This window comes from Oncorhynchus masou, unplaced genomic scaffold (assembly GCF_036934945.1).
Source record: "Oncorhynchus masou masou isolate Uvic2021 unplaced genomic scaffold, UVic_Omas_1.1 unplaced_scaffold_4868, whole genome shotgun sequence".
NCBI classification, from domain to species: Eukaryota; Metazoa; Chordata; class Actinopteri; order Salmoniformes; family Salmonidae; genus Oncorhynchus; species Oncorhynchus masou.
Window position 1 is genome coordinate 7,282 of NW_027011263.1, and position 17,889 is coordinate 25,170.

At 47.1% G+C, this 17,889-nt stretch overlaps 1 protein-coding gene across 1 annotated transcript; it reads right to left on the bottom strand.

The window, feature by feature from the left end:
- Nucleotides 1-212: 212 nt before the first annotated feature.
- LOC135535378 (tripeptidyl-peptidase 2-like) lies at nt 213-17,594 on the bottom strand (the record flags this gene model as incomplete). Its single annotated transcript, XM_064962032.1, is given in 6 exon segments — nt 213-309; nt 4,608-4,708; nt 5,595-5,711; nt 10,041-10,195; nt 10,841-10,947; nt 17,518-17,594. Coding segments are annotated over 6 exon segments (654 nt in total), but the record flags the coding sequence as incomplete, so codon positions are not given.
- Between the last annotated feature and the right edge of the window lie 295 nt (nt 17,595-17,889).

The window sequence follows — 17,889 nt, forward strand, 5'->3', positions numbered from 1 at the left end:
AGAGGTAGAGAGGTAGAGAGGTAGAGAGGTAGAGAGGTAGAGAGGTAGAGAGGTAGAGAGGGAGAGAGGGAGAGAGGGAGAGAGGTAGAGAGGTAGAGAGGTTGAGAGGTAGAGAGGTAGAGAGGTAGAGAGATAGAGAGATAGAGAGGTAGAGAGGTAGAGAGGTCACACACACCAAACAGAGGTGTATAACACAACCTCGACACTCTCACCTGGTGGAAGCTGTAGGTGAGGATGATTTCGTAGAGCTGTCTGTTGTTGGGGAGGACATCTCTGTGACCCAGAGCCTTGATCTTAGAACTCAGAGGTCTGGAAGAAGCAGGAAACAGACAGTTAGATGGGATGCTTGGGGATAGATACACTGCTGTGGGTTAGACTCTGTACACTGAGACGATCTGTCAGGACTAGATGGGATGCTTGGGGATAGATACACTGCTGTGGGTTAGACTCTGTACACTGAGACGATCTGTCAGGACTAGATGGGATGCTTGGGGATAGATACACTGCTGTGGGTTAGACTCTGTACACTGAGACGATCTGTCAGGACTAGATGGGATGCTTGGGGATAGATACACTGCTGTGGGTTAGACTCTGTACACGGAGACGATCTGTCAGGACTAGATGGGATGCTTGGGGATAGATGCTGTGGGTTAGACTCTGTACACTGAGACAATCTGTCAGGACTAGATGGGATGCTTGGGGATAGATGCTGTGGGTTAGACTCTGTACACTGAGACGATCTGTCAGGACTAGATGGGATGCTTGGGGATAGATGCTGTGGGTTAGACTCTGTACACTGAGACGATCTGTCAGGACTAGATGGGATGCTTGGGGATAGATGCTGTGGGTTAGACTCTGTACACTGAGACAATCTGTCAGGACTAGATGGGATGCTTGGGGATAGATGCTGTGGGTTAGACTCTGTACACTGAGACAATCTGTCAGGACTAGATGGGATGCTTGGGGATAGATGCTGTGGGTTAGACTCTGTACACTGAGACGATCTGTCAGGACTAGATGGGATGCTTGGGGATAGATGCTGTGGGTTAGACTCTGTACACGGAGACGATCTGTCAGGACTAGATGGGATGCTTGGGGATAGATACACTGCTGTGGGTTTGACTCTGTACACTGAGACGATCTGTCAGGACTAGATGGGATGCTTGGGGATAGATGCTGTGGGTTAGACTCAGTACACTGAGACGATCTGTCAGGACTAGATGGGATGCTTGGGGATAGATGCTGTGGGTTAGACTCTGTACACGGAGACGATCTGTCAGGACTAGATGGGATGCTTGGGGATAGATGCTGTGGGTTAGACTCTGTACACTGAGACGATCTGTCAGGACTAGATGGGATGCTTGGGGATAGATGCTGTGGGTTAGACTCTGTACACGGAGACGATCTGTCAGGACTAGATGGGATGCTTGGGGATAGATGCTGTGGGTTTGACTCTGTACACTGAGACGATCTGTCAGGACTAGATGGGATGCTTGGGGATAGATGCTGTGGGTTAGACTCTGTACACGGAGACGATCTGTCAGGACTAGATGGGATGCTTGGGGATAGATACACTGCTGTGGGTTAGACTCTGTACACGGAGACGATCTGTCAGGACTAGATGGGATGTGTGAGATCCCAGCAACATTAGTTATGTTTTGAAGGGTTTATCATCACAGGTTATGTGGACATTATCAGGATTGGGCGAAGGCAGGGGTTAAACTGCTGTGTCCTCAGTGCCTGGTCTGTCCACATGTCCCGGGAAGGAAGGGGGGTGGGGGGGCCGAGAGTTTCCTTCTGAGAGGACGGAGAAGCTGAGAGTTTCAGTTTCCTTCTGAGAGGATGGAGACGGAGAAGCTCAGTTTCAGTTTCCTTCTGAGAGGATGGAGACGTAGAAGCTGAGTTTCCTTCTGAGAGGACGGAGACGTAGAAGCTGAGTTTCCTTCTGAGAGGATGGAGACGTAGAAGCGGAGTTTCCTTCTGAGAGGATGGAGACGTAGAAGCTGAGTTTCCTTCTGAGAGGATGGAGACGTAGAAGCTGAGTTTCCTTCTGAGAGGATGGAGACGGAGAAGCTGAGTTTCCTTCTGAGAGGACGGAGACATAGAAGCTGAGTTTCCTTCTGAGAGGACGGAGACGTAGAAGCTGAGTTTCCTTCTGAGAGGATGGAGACGTAGAAGCTGAGTTTCCTTCTGAGAGGATGGAGACGTAGAAGCTGAGTTTCCTTCTGAGAGGACGGAGACGTAGAAGCTGAGAGTTTCCTTCTGAGAGGACGGAGACGTAGAAGCTGAGTTTCCTTCTGAGAGGACGGAGACGTAGAAGCTGAGTTTCCTTCTGAGAGGACGGAGACGGAGAAGCTGAGTTTCCTTCCGAGAGGATGGAGACGTAGAAGCTGAGTTTCAGTTTCCTTCTGAGAGGATGGAGACGGAGAAGCTGAGTTTCCTTCTGAGAGGATGGAGACGTAGAAGCTGAGTTTCCTTCTGAGAGGACGGAGACGTAGAAGCTGAGTTTCCTTCTGAGAGGATGGAGACGTAGAAGCTGAGAGTTTCAGTTTCCTTCTGAGAGGACGGAGACGTAGAAGCTGAGTTTCCTTCTGAGAGGATGGAGACGGAGAAGCTGAGTTTCCTTCTGAGAGGATGGAGACGTAGAAGCTGAGTTTCCTTCTGAGAGGATGGAGACGTAGAAGCTGAGTTTCCTTCTGAGAGGACGGAGACGTAGAAGCTGAGTTTCCTTCTGAGAGGATGGAGACGTAGAAGCTGAGTTTCCTTCTGAGAGGACGGAGACGTAGAAGCTGAGAGTTTCCTTCTGAGAGGACGGAGACGTAGAAGCTGAGTTTCCTTCTGAGAGGACGGAGACGTAGAAGCTGAGTTTCCTTCTGAGAGGACGGAGACGCTGAGTTTCCTTCCGAGAGGATGGAGACGTAGAAGCTGAGTTTCAGTTTCCTTCTGAGAGGATGGAGACGGAGAAGCTGAGTTTCCTTCTGAGAGGATGGAGACGTAGAAGCTGAGTTTCCTTCTGAGAGGATGGAGACGTAGAAGCTGAGAGTTTCAGTTTCCTTCTGAGAGGACGGAGACGTAGAAGCTGAGTTTCCTTCTGAGAGGATGGAGACGGAGAAGCTGAGTTTCCTTCTGAGAGGACGGAGACGTAGAAGCTGAGAGTTTCCTTCTGAGAGGATGGAGATGGAGAAGCTGAGTTTCCTTCTGAGAGGATGGAGACGGAGAAGCTGAGTTTCCTTCTGAGAGGATGGAGACGTAGAAGCTGAGAGTTTCCTTCTGAGAGGATGGAGACGTAGAAGCTGAGTTTCCTTCTGAGAGGATGGAGACGTAGAAGCTGAGTTTCCTTCTGAGAGGATGGAGACGGAGAAGCTGAGTTTCCTTCTGAGAGGATGGAGACGTAGAAGCTGAGTTTCCTTCTGAGAGGATGGAGACGTAGAAGCTGAGTTTCCTTCTGAGAGGACGGAGACGTAGAAGCTGAGTTTCCTTCTGAGAGGATGGAGACGTAGAAGCTGAGAGTTTCAGTTTCCTTCTGAGAGGATGGAGACGTAGAAGCTGAGTTTCCTTCTGAGAGGATGGAGACGTAGAAGCTGAGTTTCCTTCTGAGAGGATGGAGACGTAGAAGCTGAGTTTCCTTCTGAGAGGATGGAGACGTAGAAGCTGAGTTTCCTTCTGAGAGGATGGAGACGTAGAAGCTGAGTTTCCTTCTGAGAGGATGGAGACGTAGAAGCTGAGTTTCCTTCTGAGAGGACGGAGAAGCTGAGTTTCCTTCTGAGAGGATGGAGACGTAGAAGCTGAGTTTCCATCTGAGAGGACGGAGACGTAGAAGCTGAGTTTCCATCTGAGAGGACGGAGACGTAGAAGCTGAGTTTCCTTCTGAGAGGACGGAGACGGAGAAGCTGAGTTTCCTTCTGAGAGGATGGAGACGTAGAAGCTGAGTTTCCTTCTGAGAGGACGGAGACGTAGAAGCTGAGTTTCCTTCCGAGAGGATGGAGACGTAGAAGCTGAGTTTCCTTCTGAGAGGATGGAGAAGCTGAGTTTCCTTCTGAGAGGACGGAGACGTAGAAGCTGAGTTTCCTTCTGAGAGGACGGAGACGTAGAAGCTGAGTTTCCTTCTGAGAGGACGGAGACGTAGAAGCTGAGTTTCCTTCTGAGAGGACGGAGACGTAGAAGCTGAGAGTTTCCTTCTGAGAGGACGGAGACGTAGAAGCTGAGTTTCCTTCTGAGAGGACGGAGACGTAGAAGCTGAGAGTTTCCTTCTGAGAGGACGGAGACATAGAAGCTGAGTTTCCTTCTGAGAGGACGGAGACGTAGAAGCTGAGTTTCCTTCTGAGAGGACGGAGACGTAGAAGCTGAGTTTCCTTCTGAGAGGACGGAGACGTAGAAGCTGAGAGTTTCCTCACAAAAACGAACACGTTTGAACACAGAAGTTAATCACGAAGCTGACCAGATCAGTGACTAATGTAACCCGGTATATATATCAGACTGTAGGTGGTGGGTAGAGGGGTAGGTAGGGGGTTGTATTTGGAGTCATATGTCACAGTGTGGCTGCACACAGATCTTCAGGGTGACCCTGGGAGAAACGTGTGGGTGTGTGTATTGTTTGAGTTTTGTACCTGAGTGGCTGGACCCAAGTCTTCAGGGTGATGCTGGGAGAAACGTCCTCGTACCTCAGGGGAGAGGACACCTCAAAACTAGTCACACCGTCTGATGCATGCTGGGTCAGAAAAGGAAAGGACTTTTGGTCGTAAAACTGGCACAACACGGAGGAGTGTGTTCCTGCTCTGGTATAGTTGTGACATCACAATACCCCATGACGACATCACAATACCCCATGACGACATCACAATACCCCATGACGACATCACAATACCCCATGACGACATCACAATACCCCATGACGACATCACAATACCCCATGATGACATTCCTTCGACCTCATGACTTGGTTTTTGTTCTGACATGCACTGTCATCTGTGAGACCTTTTATTTAGACAGGTGTGTGCCTTTCCAAATCCTGTCCAATCAGTTGAACTGTGAGGTGGTGTGTATATATACTCACTATGTGTAGAAGTGACGGTGAGGTGGTGTGTAGAGGTGAGGGTGTGTAGAGGTGAGGTGGTGTGTAGAGGTGAGGGTGTGTAGAGGTGAGGTGGTGTGTAGAGGTGAGGTGGTGTGTAGAGGTGAGGTGGTGTGTAGAGGTGAGGTGGTGTGTAGAGGTGAGGTGGTGTGTAGAGGTGAGGTGAGGTGTATATACTCACTATGTGTAGATGTGAGGGTGAGGTGGTGTGTAGAGGTGAGGTGAGGTGTAGAGGTGAGGGTGTGTAGAGGTGAGGTGAGGTGGTGTGTAGAGGTGAGGTGGTGTGTAGAGGTGAGGTGAGGTGGTGTGTAGAGGTGAGGTGAGGTGGTGTGTAGAGGTGAGGTGGTGTGTAGAGGTGAGGTGGTGTGTAGAGGTGAGGTGGTGTGTAGAGGTGAGGTGGTGTGTAGAGGTGAGGTGAGGTGTATATACTCACTATGTGTAGATGTGAGGGTGAGGTGGTGTGTAGAGGTGAGGTGAGGTGTAGAGGTGAGGTGGTGTGTAGAGGTGAGGTGTATATACTCACAATGTGTAGAGGTGAGGGTGAGGTGGTCAGGCCGTGGAAGGAGATACTGTAGTCAACGGTGACGTCACCAAGGCTGGCCCACCACCGGGCAACACATAACTCTACTGTCCTCCCTGACTAGAGAGGAGAGACACTCAGTCAAAACAGCATCACATAACTCTACTGTCCTCCCTGACTAGAGAGGAGAGACACTCAGTCAAAACAGCATCACATAACTCTACTGTCCTCCCTGACTAGAGAGGAGAGACACTCAGTCAAAACAGCATCACATAACCCTACTGTCCTCCCTGACTAGAGAGGAGAGACACTCAGTCAAAACAGCATCACATAACTCTACTGTCCTCCCTGACTAGAGAGGAGACACTCAGTCAAAACAGCATCACATAACTCTACTGTCCTCCCGACTAGAGAGGAGAGACACTCAGTCAAAACAGCATCACATAACTCTACTGTCCTCCCTGACTAGAGAGGAGAGACACTCAGTCAAAACAGCATCACATAACTCTACTGTCCTCCCCGACTAGAGAGGAGAGACACTCAGTCAAAACAGCATCACATAACTCTACTGTCCTCCCCGACTAGAGAGGAGAGACACTCAGTCAAAACAGCATCACATAACTCTACTGTCCTCCCCGACTAGAGAGGAGACACTCAGTCAAAACAGCATCACATAACTCTACTGTCCTCCCCGACTAGAGAGGAGACACTCAGTCAAAACAGCATCACAGAGACACATAACTCTACTGTCCTCCCCGACTAGAGATGAGACACTCAGTCAAAACAGCATCACATAACTCTACTGTCCTCCCTGACTAGAGAGGAGACACTCAGTCAAAACAGCATCACAGAGACACATAACTCTACTGTCCTCCCTGACTAGAGAGGAGAGACAGTCAGTCAAAACAGCATCACATAACTCTACTGTCCTCCCCGACTAGAGAGGAGACACTCAGTCAAAACAGCATCACATAACTCTACTGTCCTCCCCGACTAGAGAGGAGAGACACTCAGTCAAAACAGCATCACATAACTCTACTGTCCTCCCTGACTAGAGAGGAGACACTCAGTCAAAACAGCATCACATAACTCTACTGTCCTCCCTGACTAGAGAGGAGACACTCAGTCAAAACAGCATCACATAACTCTACTGTCCTCCCCGACTAGAGAGGAGACACTCAGTCAAAACAGCATCACATAACTCTACTGTCCTCCCCGACTAGAGAGGAGAGACACTCAGTCAAAACAGCATCACATAACTCTACTGTCCTCCCCGACTAGAGAGGAGAGACACTCAGTCAAAACAGCATCACATAACTCTACTGTCCTCCCCGACTAGAGAGGAGAGACACTCAGTCAAAACAGCATCACATAACTCTACTGTCCTCCCCGACTAGAGAGGAGACACACTCAGTCAAAACAGCATCACAGAGACACATAACTCTACTGTCCTCCCTGACTAGAGAGGAGAGACAGTCAGTCAAAACAGCATCACATAACTCTACTGTCCTCCCTGACTAGAGAGGAGACACTCAGTCAAAACAGCATCACATAACTCTACTGTCCTCCCCGACTAGAGAGGAGACACACTCAGTCAAAACAGCATCACATAACTCTACTGTCCTCCCTGACTAGAGAGGAGAGACACTCAGTCAAAACAGCATCACATAACTCTACTGTCCTCCTCGACTAGAGAGGAGAGACACTCAGTCAAAACAGCATCACATAACTCTACTGTCCTCCCTGACTAGAGGAGAGACACTCAGTCAAAACAGCATCACATAACTCTACTGTCCTCCCCGACTAGAGAGGAGAGACACTGTCAAAACAGCATCACAGAGACCACCTGGATATATTGTGTTTGTTTCATAGGGATGATCCCAATTAGTCCCCTGGTCTATTGGTTCCTAGGGCTGATCCCATTTAGTCCCCTGGTCTATTGTTTCCTAGGGCTGATCCCATTTAGTCCCCTGGTCTATTGTTTCCTAGGGCTGATCCCATTTAGTCCCCTGGACTATTGGTTCCTAGGGCTGATCCCATTTAGTCCACTGGTCTATTGTTTCCTAGGGCTGATCCCATTTAGTCCCCTGGTCTATTGTTTCCTAGGGCTGATCCCATTTAGTCCCCTGGACTATTGGTTCCTAGGGCTGATCCCATTTAGTCCACTGGTCTATTGTTTCCTAGGGCTGATCCCATTTAGTCCCCTGGTCTATTGTTTCCTAGGGCTGATCCCATTTAGTCCCCTGGTCTATTGTTTCCTAGGGCTGATCCCATTTAGTCCCCTGGACTATTGTTTCCTAGGGCTGATCCCATTTAGTCCCCTGGTCTATTGTTTCCTAGGGCTGATCCCATTTAGTCCCCTGGTCTATTGTTTCCTAGGGCTGATCCCATTTAGTCCCCTGGTCTATTGTTTCCTAGGGCTGATCCCATTTAGTCCCCTGGTCTATTGTTTCCTAGGGCTGATCCCATTTAGTCCCCTGGACTATTGTTTCCTAGGGCTGATCCCATTTAGTCCCCTGGTCTATTGTTTCCTAGGGCTAATCCCATTTAGTCCCCTGGTCTATTGTTTCCTAGGGCTGATCCCATTTAGTCCCCTGGACTATTGGTTCCTAGGGCTGATCCCATTTAGTTCCCTGGTCTATTGTTTCCTAGGGCTGATCCCATTTAGTACCCTGGGCATTTGATTGGTCGATAGGCTGTTGGTTTAGTCGATCAGACGCCTGTCTGATTCACGCCGGTCTCAGTAGAGTCTGATTGGACTAATCCATTGTAGAGGCCTGTCAGAGTGGACTAACCCATCATAGAGGCCTGTCTCAGTGGACTAATCCATTGTAGAGGCCTGTCTCAGTGGACTGATCCATTATAGAGGCATGTCTGATTGGACTAATCCATTGTAGAGGCCTGTCAGAGTGGACTGATCCATTATAGAGGCATGTCTGATTGGACTAATCCATTGTAGAGGCCTGTCTGAGTGGACTAATCCATTGTAGAGGCCTGTCTGAGTGGACTAATCCATTGTAGAGGCCTGTCAGAGTGGACTAATCCATTATAGAGGCCTGTCAGAGTGGACTAATCCATTATAGAGGCATGTCTGATTGGACTAATCCATTGTAGAGGCCTGTCTGATTGGACTAATCCATTGTAGAGGCCTGTCTGATTGGACTAATCCATTGTAGAGGCCTGTCAGAGTGGACTAATCCATTATAGAGGCCTGTCAGAGTGGACTAATCCATTATAGAGGCATGTCTGATTGGACTAATCCATTGTAGAGGCCTGTCAGAGTGGACTGATCCATTATAGAGGCATGTCTGATTGGACTAATCCATTGTAGAGGCATGTCTGATTGGACTAATCCATTGTAGAGGCCTGTCAGAGTGGACTAATCCATTGTAGAGGCCTGTCTGAGTGGACTAATCCATAGTAAATTAGACCTACCGGATTACTGCTCATCCCTGACGGTAACCTGGGGAGCGTGACGGTAACCTCGGGAGCGTGACGGTAACCTGGGGAGCGTGACGGTAACCTCGGGAGCGTGACGGTAACCTCGGGAGCGTGACGGTAACCTGGGGAGCGTGACGGCAACCTGGGGAGCGTGACGGCAACCTGGGGAGCGTGACGGTAACCTCGGGAGCGTGACGGTAACCCGGGGAGCGTGACGGTAACCTCGGGAGCGTGACGGTAACCTGGGGAGCGTGACGGTAACCTGGGGAGCGTGACGGTAACCTGGGGAGAGTGACGGTAACCTGGGGAGTGTGACGGTAACCTCGGGAGCGTGACGGGAGCGTGACGGTAACCTGGGGAGTGTGACGGTAACCTCGGGAGCGTGACGGGAGCGTGACGGTAACCTGGGGAGCGTGACGGTAACCTCGGGAGCGTGACGGTAACCTGGGGAGCGTGACGGTAACCTGGGGAGCGTGACGGTAACCTCGGGAGCGTGACGGTAACCTCGGGAGCGTGACGGTAACCTCGGGAGCGTGACGGTAACCTCGGGAGCGTGACGGTAACCTGGGGAGCGTGACGGTAACCTCGGGAGCGTGACGGTAACCTCGGGAGCGTGACGGTAACCTCGGGAGCGTGACGGTAACCTCGGGAGCGTGACGGTAACCTCGGGACGTACCGGCAGCGGGAGGAGGAGGGGCAGGGAGCAGGCTATTTTCTCCTATATAGATCTCTGGCTCCCTCTTTAGTAATTTGTGTGTCTTCAGTTTTAATGGCAGTGCTTAAAGCATCAGACAGGCTCAGTAGCCTACAGTACCAGGTACTGTACCTACAGCTGACATTTCTACCAATCGATTGATCAAAAGAATAGACAACGACTCGGTCGACCAAAACAAAAACATTCTTTAAGTTGGAGACAGCCCTATTGTTTACACGCATATTGTTGACTGCATTTCTTACGAAATATATACGACCGACCGACCGACCGATTGATTGAGTGAGAGACAGTACCAGGACAGGGAAGGCTTCAGTCAGGGAGCTCTTCTCCAGCAGAGAGGAGAACTTGTAGAACTCGTTGGCTCTGTAAGCTCTCTGCTTCACCAGGTGGACCGCATGGAGGACAAACTTAGAGAACACGTCCCCGCTCTGAGACGTCAATGTTATCTCTGGAGGGGAGGAGAGAGACGGAGAGGGGGAGGGAGAGAGAGGGAGAGGGGGAGAGAGAGGGGAGAGGGGGAGAGAGAGAGAGTGGGGAGAGAGAGATGGAGAGGGGGAGAGAGAGAGAGAGGGAGAGGGGGGAGAGAGAGAGAGGGAGAGGGGGGAGAGAGAGAGAGGGGGAGAGAGATGGAGGGGGAGAGAGAGATGGAGGGGGAGAGAGATGGAGGGGGGAGAGAGAGATGGAGGGGGAGAGAGATGGAGGGGAGAGAGAGAGATGGAGGGGAGAGAGATGGAGGGGGAGAGAGAGATGGAGGGGAGAGAGATGGAGGGGGAGAGAGAGATGGAGGGGAGAGAGGGGAGAGAGAGAGGGGGGAGAGGGGGAGAGAGAGAGATGGAGGGGGAGAGGGGGGAGAGAGAGAGAGGGGGAGGAGAGAGAGAGAGAGAGAGACAGAGAGAGACGGAGATGGAGAGAGAGATGTGAGGGGGGGGCAAAAGAGGTGAGATACATTTGACAAATCTTTCTTTTGGGCGATATGGAGAATATTACCCATCATATATCACACACACACACACACACACCACACACACCACACACACACACACACACACACACACACACACACACACACACACACACACACACACACACACACCTGCCCAGGAGGCTCCCCGTGGAACCGTGATGAAGTGTCGTCGAATCTGTCCTGGTCTGAAGTGGACATCTGTGAACAGAACCTCCTGACTGTGGCCCTCAGGAACTCTACAGAGACACAGGGGACAGACACATACCGTACTCAGGACAACACAGCACCATTCACTAGACTAGAGCAGAGAGACAGGGGACATACCGTACTCAGGACAGCACCATTCACTAGACTAGAGCAGAGAGACAGGGGACATACCGTACTCAGGACAACACAGCACCATTCACTAGACTAGAGCAGAGAGACAGGGGACATACCGTACTCAGGACAACACAACACCATTCACTAGACTAGAGCAGAGAGACAGGGGACATACCGTACTCAGGACAACACAACACCATTCACTAGACTAGAGCAGAGAGACAGGGGACATACCGTACTCAGGACAACACAACACCATTCACTAGACTAGAGCAGAGAGACAGGGGACAACACAACACCATTCACTAGACTAGAGCAGAGAGACAGGGGACAACACAACACCATTCACTAGACTAGAGCAGAGAGACGGGACATACCGTACTCAGGACAACACAACACCATTCACTAGACTAGAGCAGAGAGACAGGGGACAACACAACACCATTCACTAGACTAGAGCAGAGAGACAGGGGACAACACAACACCATTCACTAGACTAGAGCAGAGAGACAGGGACACCGTACTCAGGACAACACCATTCACTAGACTAGAGCAGAGAGACAGGGACATACCGTACTCAGGACAACACAACACCATTCACTAGACTAGAGCAGAGAGACAGGGGACATACCGTACTCAGGACAACACAACACCATTCACTAGACTAGAGCAGAGAGACAGGGGACATACCGTACTCAGGGCAACACCATTCACTAGACTAGAGCAGAGAGACAGAGGACATACCGTACTCAGGACAACACAACACCATTCACTAGACTAGAGCAGAGAGACAGGGGACAACACAACACCATTCACTAGACTAGAGCAGAGAGACAGGGGACAACACAGCACCATTCACTAGACTAGAGCAGAGAGACAGGGGACATACCGTACTCAGGACAACAACACCATTCACTAGACTAGAGCAGAGAGACAGGGGACATACCGTACTCAGGACAACACAACACCATTCACTAGACTAGAGCAGAGAGACAGGGGACATACCGTACTCAGGGCAACACCATTCACTAGACTAGAGCAGAGAGACAGAGGACATACCGTACTCAGGACAACACAACACCATTCACTAGACTAGAGCAGAGAGACAGGGGACAACACAACACCATTCACTAGACTAGAGCAGAGAGACAGGGGACAACACAGCACCATTCACTAGACTAGAGCAGAGAGACAGGGGACATACCGTACTCAGGACAACAACACCATTCACTAGACTAGAGCAGAGAGACAGGGGACATACCGTACTCAGGACAACACAACACCATTCACTAGACTAGAGCAGAGAGACAGAGGACATACCGTACTCAGGACAACACCATTCACTAGACTAGAGCAGAGAGACAGAGGACATACCGTACTCAGGAGAACAACACCATTCACTAGACTAGAGCAGAGAGACAGGGGACATACCGTACTCAGGACAACACAACACCATTCACTAGACTAGAGCAGAGAGACAGGGGACATACCGTACTCAGGACAACACCATTCACTAGACTAGAGCAGAGACAGAGGACATACCGTACTCAGGACAACACCATTCACTAGACTAGAGCAGAGAGACAGAGGACATACCGTACTCAGGACAGCACCATTCACTAGACTAGAGCAGAGAGACAGAGGACATACCGTACTCAGGACAACACCATTCACTAGACTAGAGCAGAGAGACAGGGGACATACCGTACTCAGGACAACACAACACCATTCACTAGACTAGAGCAGAGAGACAGGGGACATACCGTACTCAGGACAACACCATTCACTAGACTAGAGCAGAGAGACAGAGGACATACCGTACTCAGGACAGCACCATTCACTAGACTAGAGCAGAGAGACAGAGGACATACCGTACTCAGGACAACACCATTCACTAGACTAGAGCAGAGAGACAGGGACATACCGTACTCAGGACAACACAACACCATTCACTAGACTAGAGCAGAGAGACAGGGGACATACCGTACTCAGGACAACACCATTCACTAGACTAGAGCAGAGAGACAGAGGACATACCGTACTCAGGACAGCACAACACCATTCACTAGACTAGAGCAGAGAGACAGGGGACATACCGTACTCAGGACAACACCATTCACTAGACTAGAGCAGAGAGACAGGGGACATACCGCACTCAGGACAACACCATTCACTAGACTAGAGCAGAGAGACAGGGGACATACCATACTCAGGACAACACCATTCACTAGACTAGAGCAGAGAGACAGAGGACATACCGTACTCAGGACAACACAACACCATTCACTAGACTAGAGCAGAGAGACAGAGGACATACCGTACTCAGGACAACACAACACCATTCACTAGACTAGAGCAGAGAGACAGGGAACATACCATACTCAGGACAGCACCATTCACTAGACTAGAGCAGAGAGACAGGGGACATACCGTACTCAGGACAACACCATTCACTAGACTAGAGCAGAGAGACAGGGGACATACCGCACTCAGGACAACACCATTCACTAGACTAGAGCAGAGAGACAGAGGACATACCGTACTCAGGACAACACAACACCATTCACTAGACTAGAGCAGAGAGACAGGGAACATACCATACTCAGGACAACACCATTCACTAGACTAGAGCAGAGAGACAGAGGACATACCGTACTCAGGACAACACCATTCACTAGACTAGAGCAGAGAGACAGAGGACATACCGTACTCAGGACAACACAACACCATTCACTAGACTAGAGCAGAGAGACAGGGGACATACCGTATTCAGGACAACACCATTCACTAGACTAGAGCAGAGAGACAGAGGACATACCGTACTCAGGACAACACAACACCATTCACTAGACTAGAGCAGAGAGACAGAGGACATAACGTACTCAGGACAACACAACACCATTCACTAGACTAGAGCAGAGAGACAGGGAACATACCATACTCAGGACAGCACCATTCACTAGACTAGAGCAGAGAGACAGGGGACATACCGTACTCAGGACAACACCATTCACTAGACTAGAGCAGAGAGACAGGGGACATACCATACTCAGGACAACACAACACCATTCACTAGACTAGAGCAGAGAGACAGGGGACATACCGTACTCAGGACAACACAACACCATTCACTAGACTAGAGCAGAGAGACAGGGGACATACCGTACTCAGGACAACACAACACCATTCACTAGACTAGAGCAGAGAGACAGAGGACATACCGTACTCAGGACAACACAACACCATTCACTAGACTAGAGCAGAGAGACAGAGGACATACCGTACTCAGGACAACACAACACCATTCACTAGACTAGAGCAGAGAGACAGGGGACATACCGTACTCAGGAGAACAACACCATTCACTAGGCTTGGGGCGGTATCCAGATTGTCAAACTGACCGTGTAACATACCGGGCTATCTGGTAATACCGGCATTAAACACAAGGGGGCGCCATTTATTTCCAAATCCCACTGGAGCTTCTGTAGTCTGAAGGTGAGCGATGCTAACAACTACATGTGAAATCCCATTGAGGAAGAAGCTAAACACGTAGCTGGATAGCTAACTAGCTACTGAACTCAACACATTTTAAAACAGTTTCATTTAGTTGTGAACGACCCGTAAATTAGATCACTTGACGCGTTCTGTACGACAGACTCACAAGGCTCCGGTCTCTGGCGTCGTTTTTAAAAACCAAAACACAACCGGTACATAATGAAACGTCATGTCACCAGTGAAATGCAGAACGGAAAACGCTCTTTAATCGCCGAAAGTTACTGAGCCGAGTTGACTGCAGGTCATTTACTTCAAAAAGTAGATCCAAAATATCAACGTTTTAATAAACATCTACTACATATATATATATAGTTTCAACAGGTATTGAAAAACCGTGTGGTTTCCTGATGCCTCCAGGTACATGCGGTTTACCGCCCAAACCGACCAATCACGCACTCATAAACAAACGGTCACACACACAGAACTATTGATTGTGTTGTACAGAAGTATTGATTGTGTTGTACTGAAGTATTGATTGTGTTGTACTGAAGTATTGATTGTGTTGTATAGAAGTATTGATTGTGTTGTATAGAAGTATTGATTGTGTTGTATGGAAGTATTGATTGTGTTGTATAGAAGTATTGATTGTGTTGAACAGAAGTATTGATTGTGTTGTACAGATGTATTGATTGTATAGAAGTATTGATTGTGTTGTACTGAAGTATTGATTGTACTGAAGTATTGATTGTGTTGTACAGAAGTATTGATTGTAGAAGTATTGATTGTGTTGTATAGAAGTATTGATTGTGTTGTACAGAAATATTGATTGTGTTGAATTGATTGTATAGAAGTATTGATTGTGTTGTATTGAAGTATTGATTGTGTTAGAAGCATTGATTGTTGTACAGAAGTATTGATTGTATAGAAGTATTGATTGTGTTGTACTGAAGTATTGATTGTGTTGTATAGAAGTATTGATTGTGTTGTATAGAAGTATTGATTGTGTTGTATAGAAGTATTGATTGTGTTGTACTGAAGTATTGATTGTGTTGTATGAGAAGTGATTGATTGCATTGATTGTGTTGAAGTATTGATTGTGTTGAAGTATTGATTGTAGAAGTATTGATTGTGTTGTACAGAAGTATTGATTGTGTTGTACAGAAGTATTGATTGTGTTGTACAGAAGTATTGATTGTGTTGCATGGAAGTATTGTTTGTGTACTGAAGTATGATTGTGTCAGAAGTATTGATTGTGTTGTATAGAAGTATTGATTGTGTTGTTGAAGTATTGTTTGTGTTGTACAGAAGTATTGATTGTGTTGTACAGAAGTATTGATTGTGTTGTACTGAAGTATTGATTGTGTTGTACTACAGAAGTATTGATTGTGTTGTACAGAAGTATTGATTGTGTTGTATAGAAGTATTGATTGTGTTGTATAGAAGCATTGATTGTGTTGTATGAAGGATTGATTGTGTTTGATTGTGTTGTACAGAAGTATTGATTGTGCTGTACAGAAGTATTGATTGTGTTGTACTGAAGTATTGATTGAAGTATTGATTGTACAGAAGTATTGATTGTACAGAAGATTGGATTGTGTTGTTTAGCATTTGATTGTGTTGTACTAGAAGTATTGATTGTGTTGTACAGAAGTATTGATTGTGTTGTACAGAAGTATTGATTGTGTGTTGTACTGAAGTATTGATTGTGTTGTATAGAAGTATTGATTAGAAGTATTGATTGTGTTGTACAGAAGTATTGATTGTGTTGTACAGAAGTATTGATTGTGTTGTTAAGTATTGATTGTGTTGTACAGAAGTATTGATTGTGTTGTAATGGAAGTATAGAAGTATTGATTGTGTTGTACAGAAGTATTGATTGTGTTGTACAGAAGTATTGATTGTGTTGTACAGAAGTATTGATTGTGTTGTACAGAAGTATTGATTGTGTTGTACTGAAGTATTGATTGTGTTGTACAGAAGTATTGATTGTGTTGTACAGAAGTATTGATTGTGTTGTACTGAAGTATTGATTGTGTTGTACAGAAGTATTGATTGTGTTGTATAGAAGTATTGATTGTGTTGGAAGTATTGATTGTTGTATAGAAGTATGTGGATCAGTTGTACAGAAGTATTGATTGTGTTGTACAAGATTGATTGTGCTGTACAAAAGTATTATTGATTGATTGTGTTTACAGAAGCATTGAATAGAAGTATTGATTGTGTTGTATAGAAGTATTGATTGTGTTGTACAGATGTATTGATTGTATATAAGCATTGATTGTGTTGTACTGAAGCATTGATTGTGTTGTACAGAAGCATTGATTGAAGGTATTGATTGTGTGTGAAGCATTGATTGTGTTACGGAAGTATTGATTGTTGTACTGAAGATTGGAGTTGAAATGATTGTATAGAAGCATTGATTGTGTTAGTATTGATTGTGTTGTACTGAAGTATTGATTGTGTTGTACTGAAGCATTGATTGGTAAAGCGAAGCATTGATTGTAGTTGAAGTATTGATTGTGTTGTACAGAAGTATTGATTGTATAGAAGTATTGATTGTGTTGTACAAAAGTATTGATTGTATAGAAGTATTGATTGTGTTGTACTGAAGTATTGATTGTGTTGTATAGAAGTATTGATTGTGTTGTATAGAAGTATTGATTGTATAGAAGTATTGATTGTGTTGTACTAGAAGTATTGATTGTGTTGTATAGAAGTATTGATTGCATTGTATAGAAGTATTGATTGTATAGAAGTATTGATTGTGTTGTATAGAAGTATTGATTGTGTTGTATAGAAGTATTGATTGTGTTGTATAGAAGTATTGATTGTGTTGTACTGAAGTATTGATTGTGTTGTACTGAAGTATTGATTGTGTAGAAGTATTGATTGTGTTGAAGTATTGATTGTGTTGAAGTATTGATTGTGTTGAAGTATTGATTGTGTTGTATAGAAGTATTGATTGTGTTGTACAGACGTCGTGGTCTTACTTGGTGGGGATGATAACCGTTATGGGGACTCTGAACAGAGGGCCAGAGCTGGGGGACGCTGTGTCATAACCACACACCTGAAACAAAACAGGTCCAATACTGGATTAAATACTGGACATCCTCTCTCTACAAGATGTGTATTTTATGATATCCAGGAGAATTTATTTCGTGACCATTTACAAGCAACAACGAAAGGGTAGAGGACATTTTTCAGCTGCAGTTGACAATCATCTGAAACACTTGCAACTTGACAGGGCAAATTGTAAAGTTGGGATTTGCACTGCTGGTGCAAGATGGCCGACTGGGTGCAACTCTGGGATCTGCGCTCATGTCTGCAAAGTGGTAGCAATACGTGAATTGAACGAAGTACAA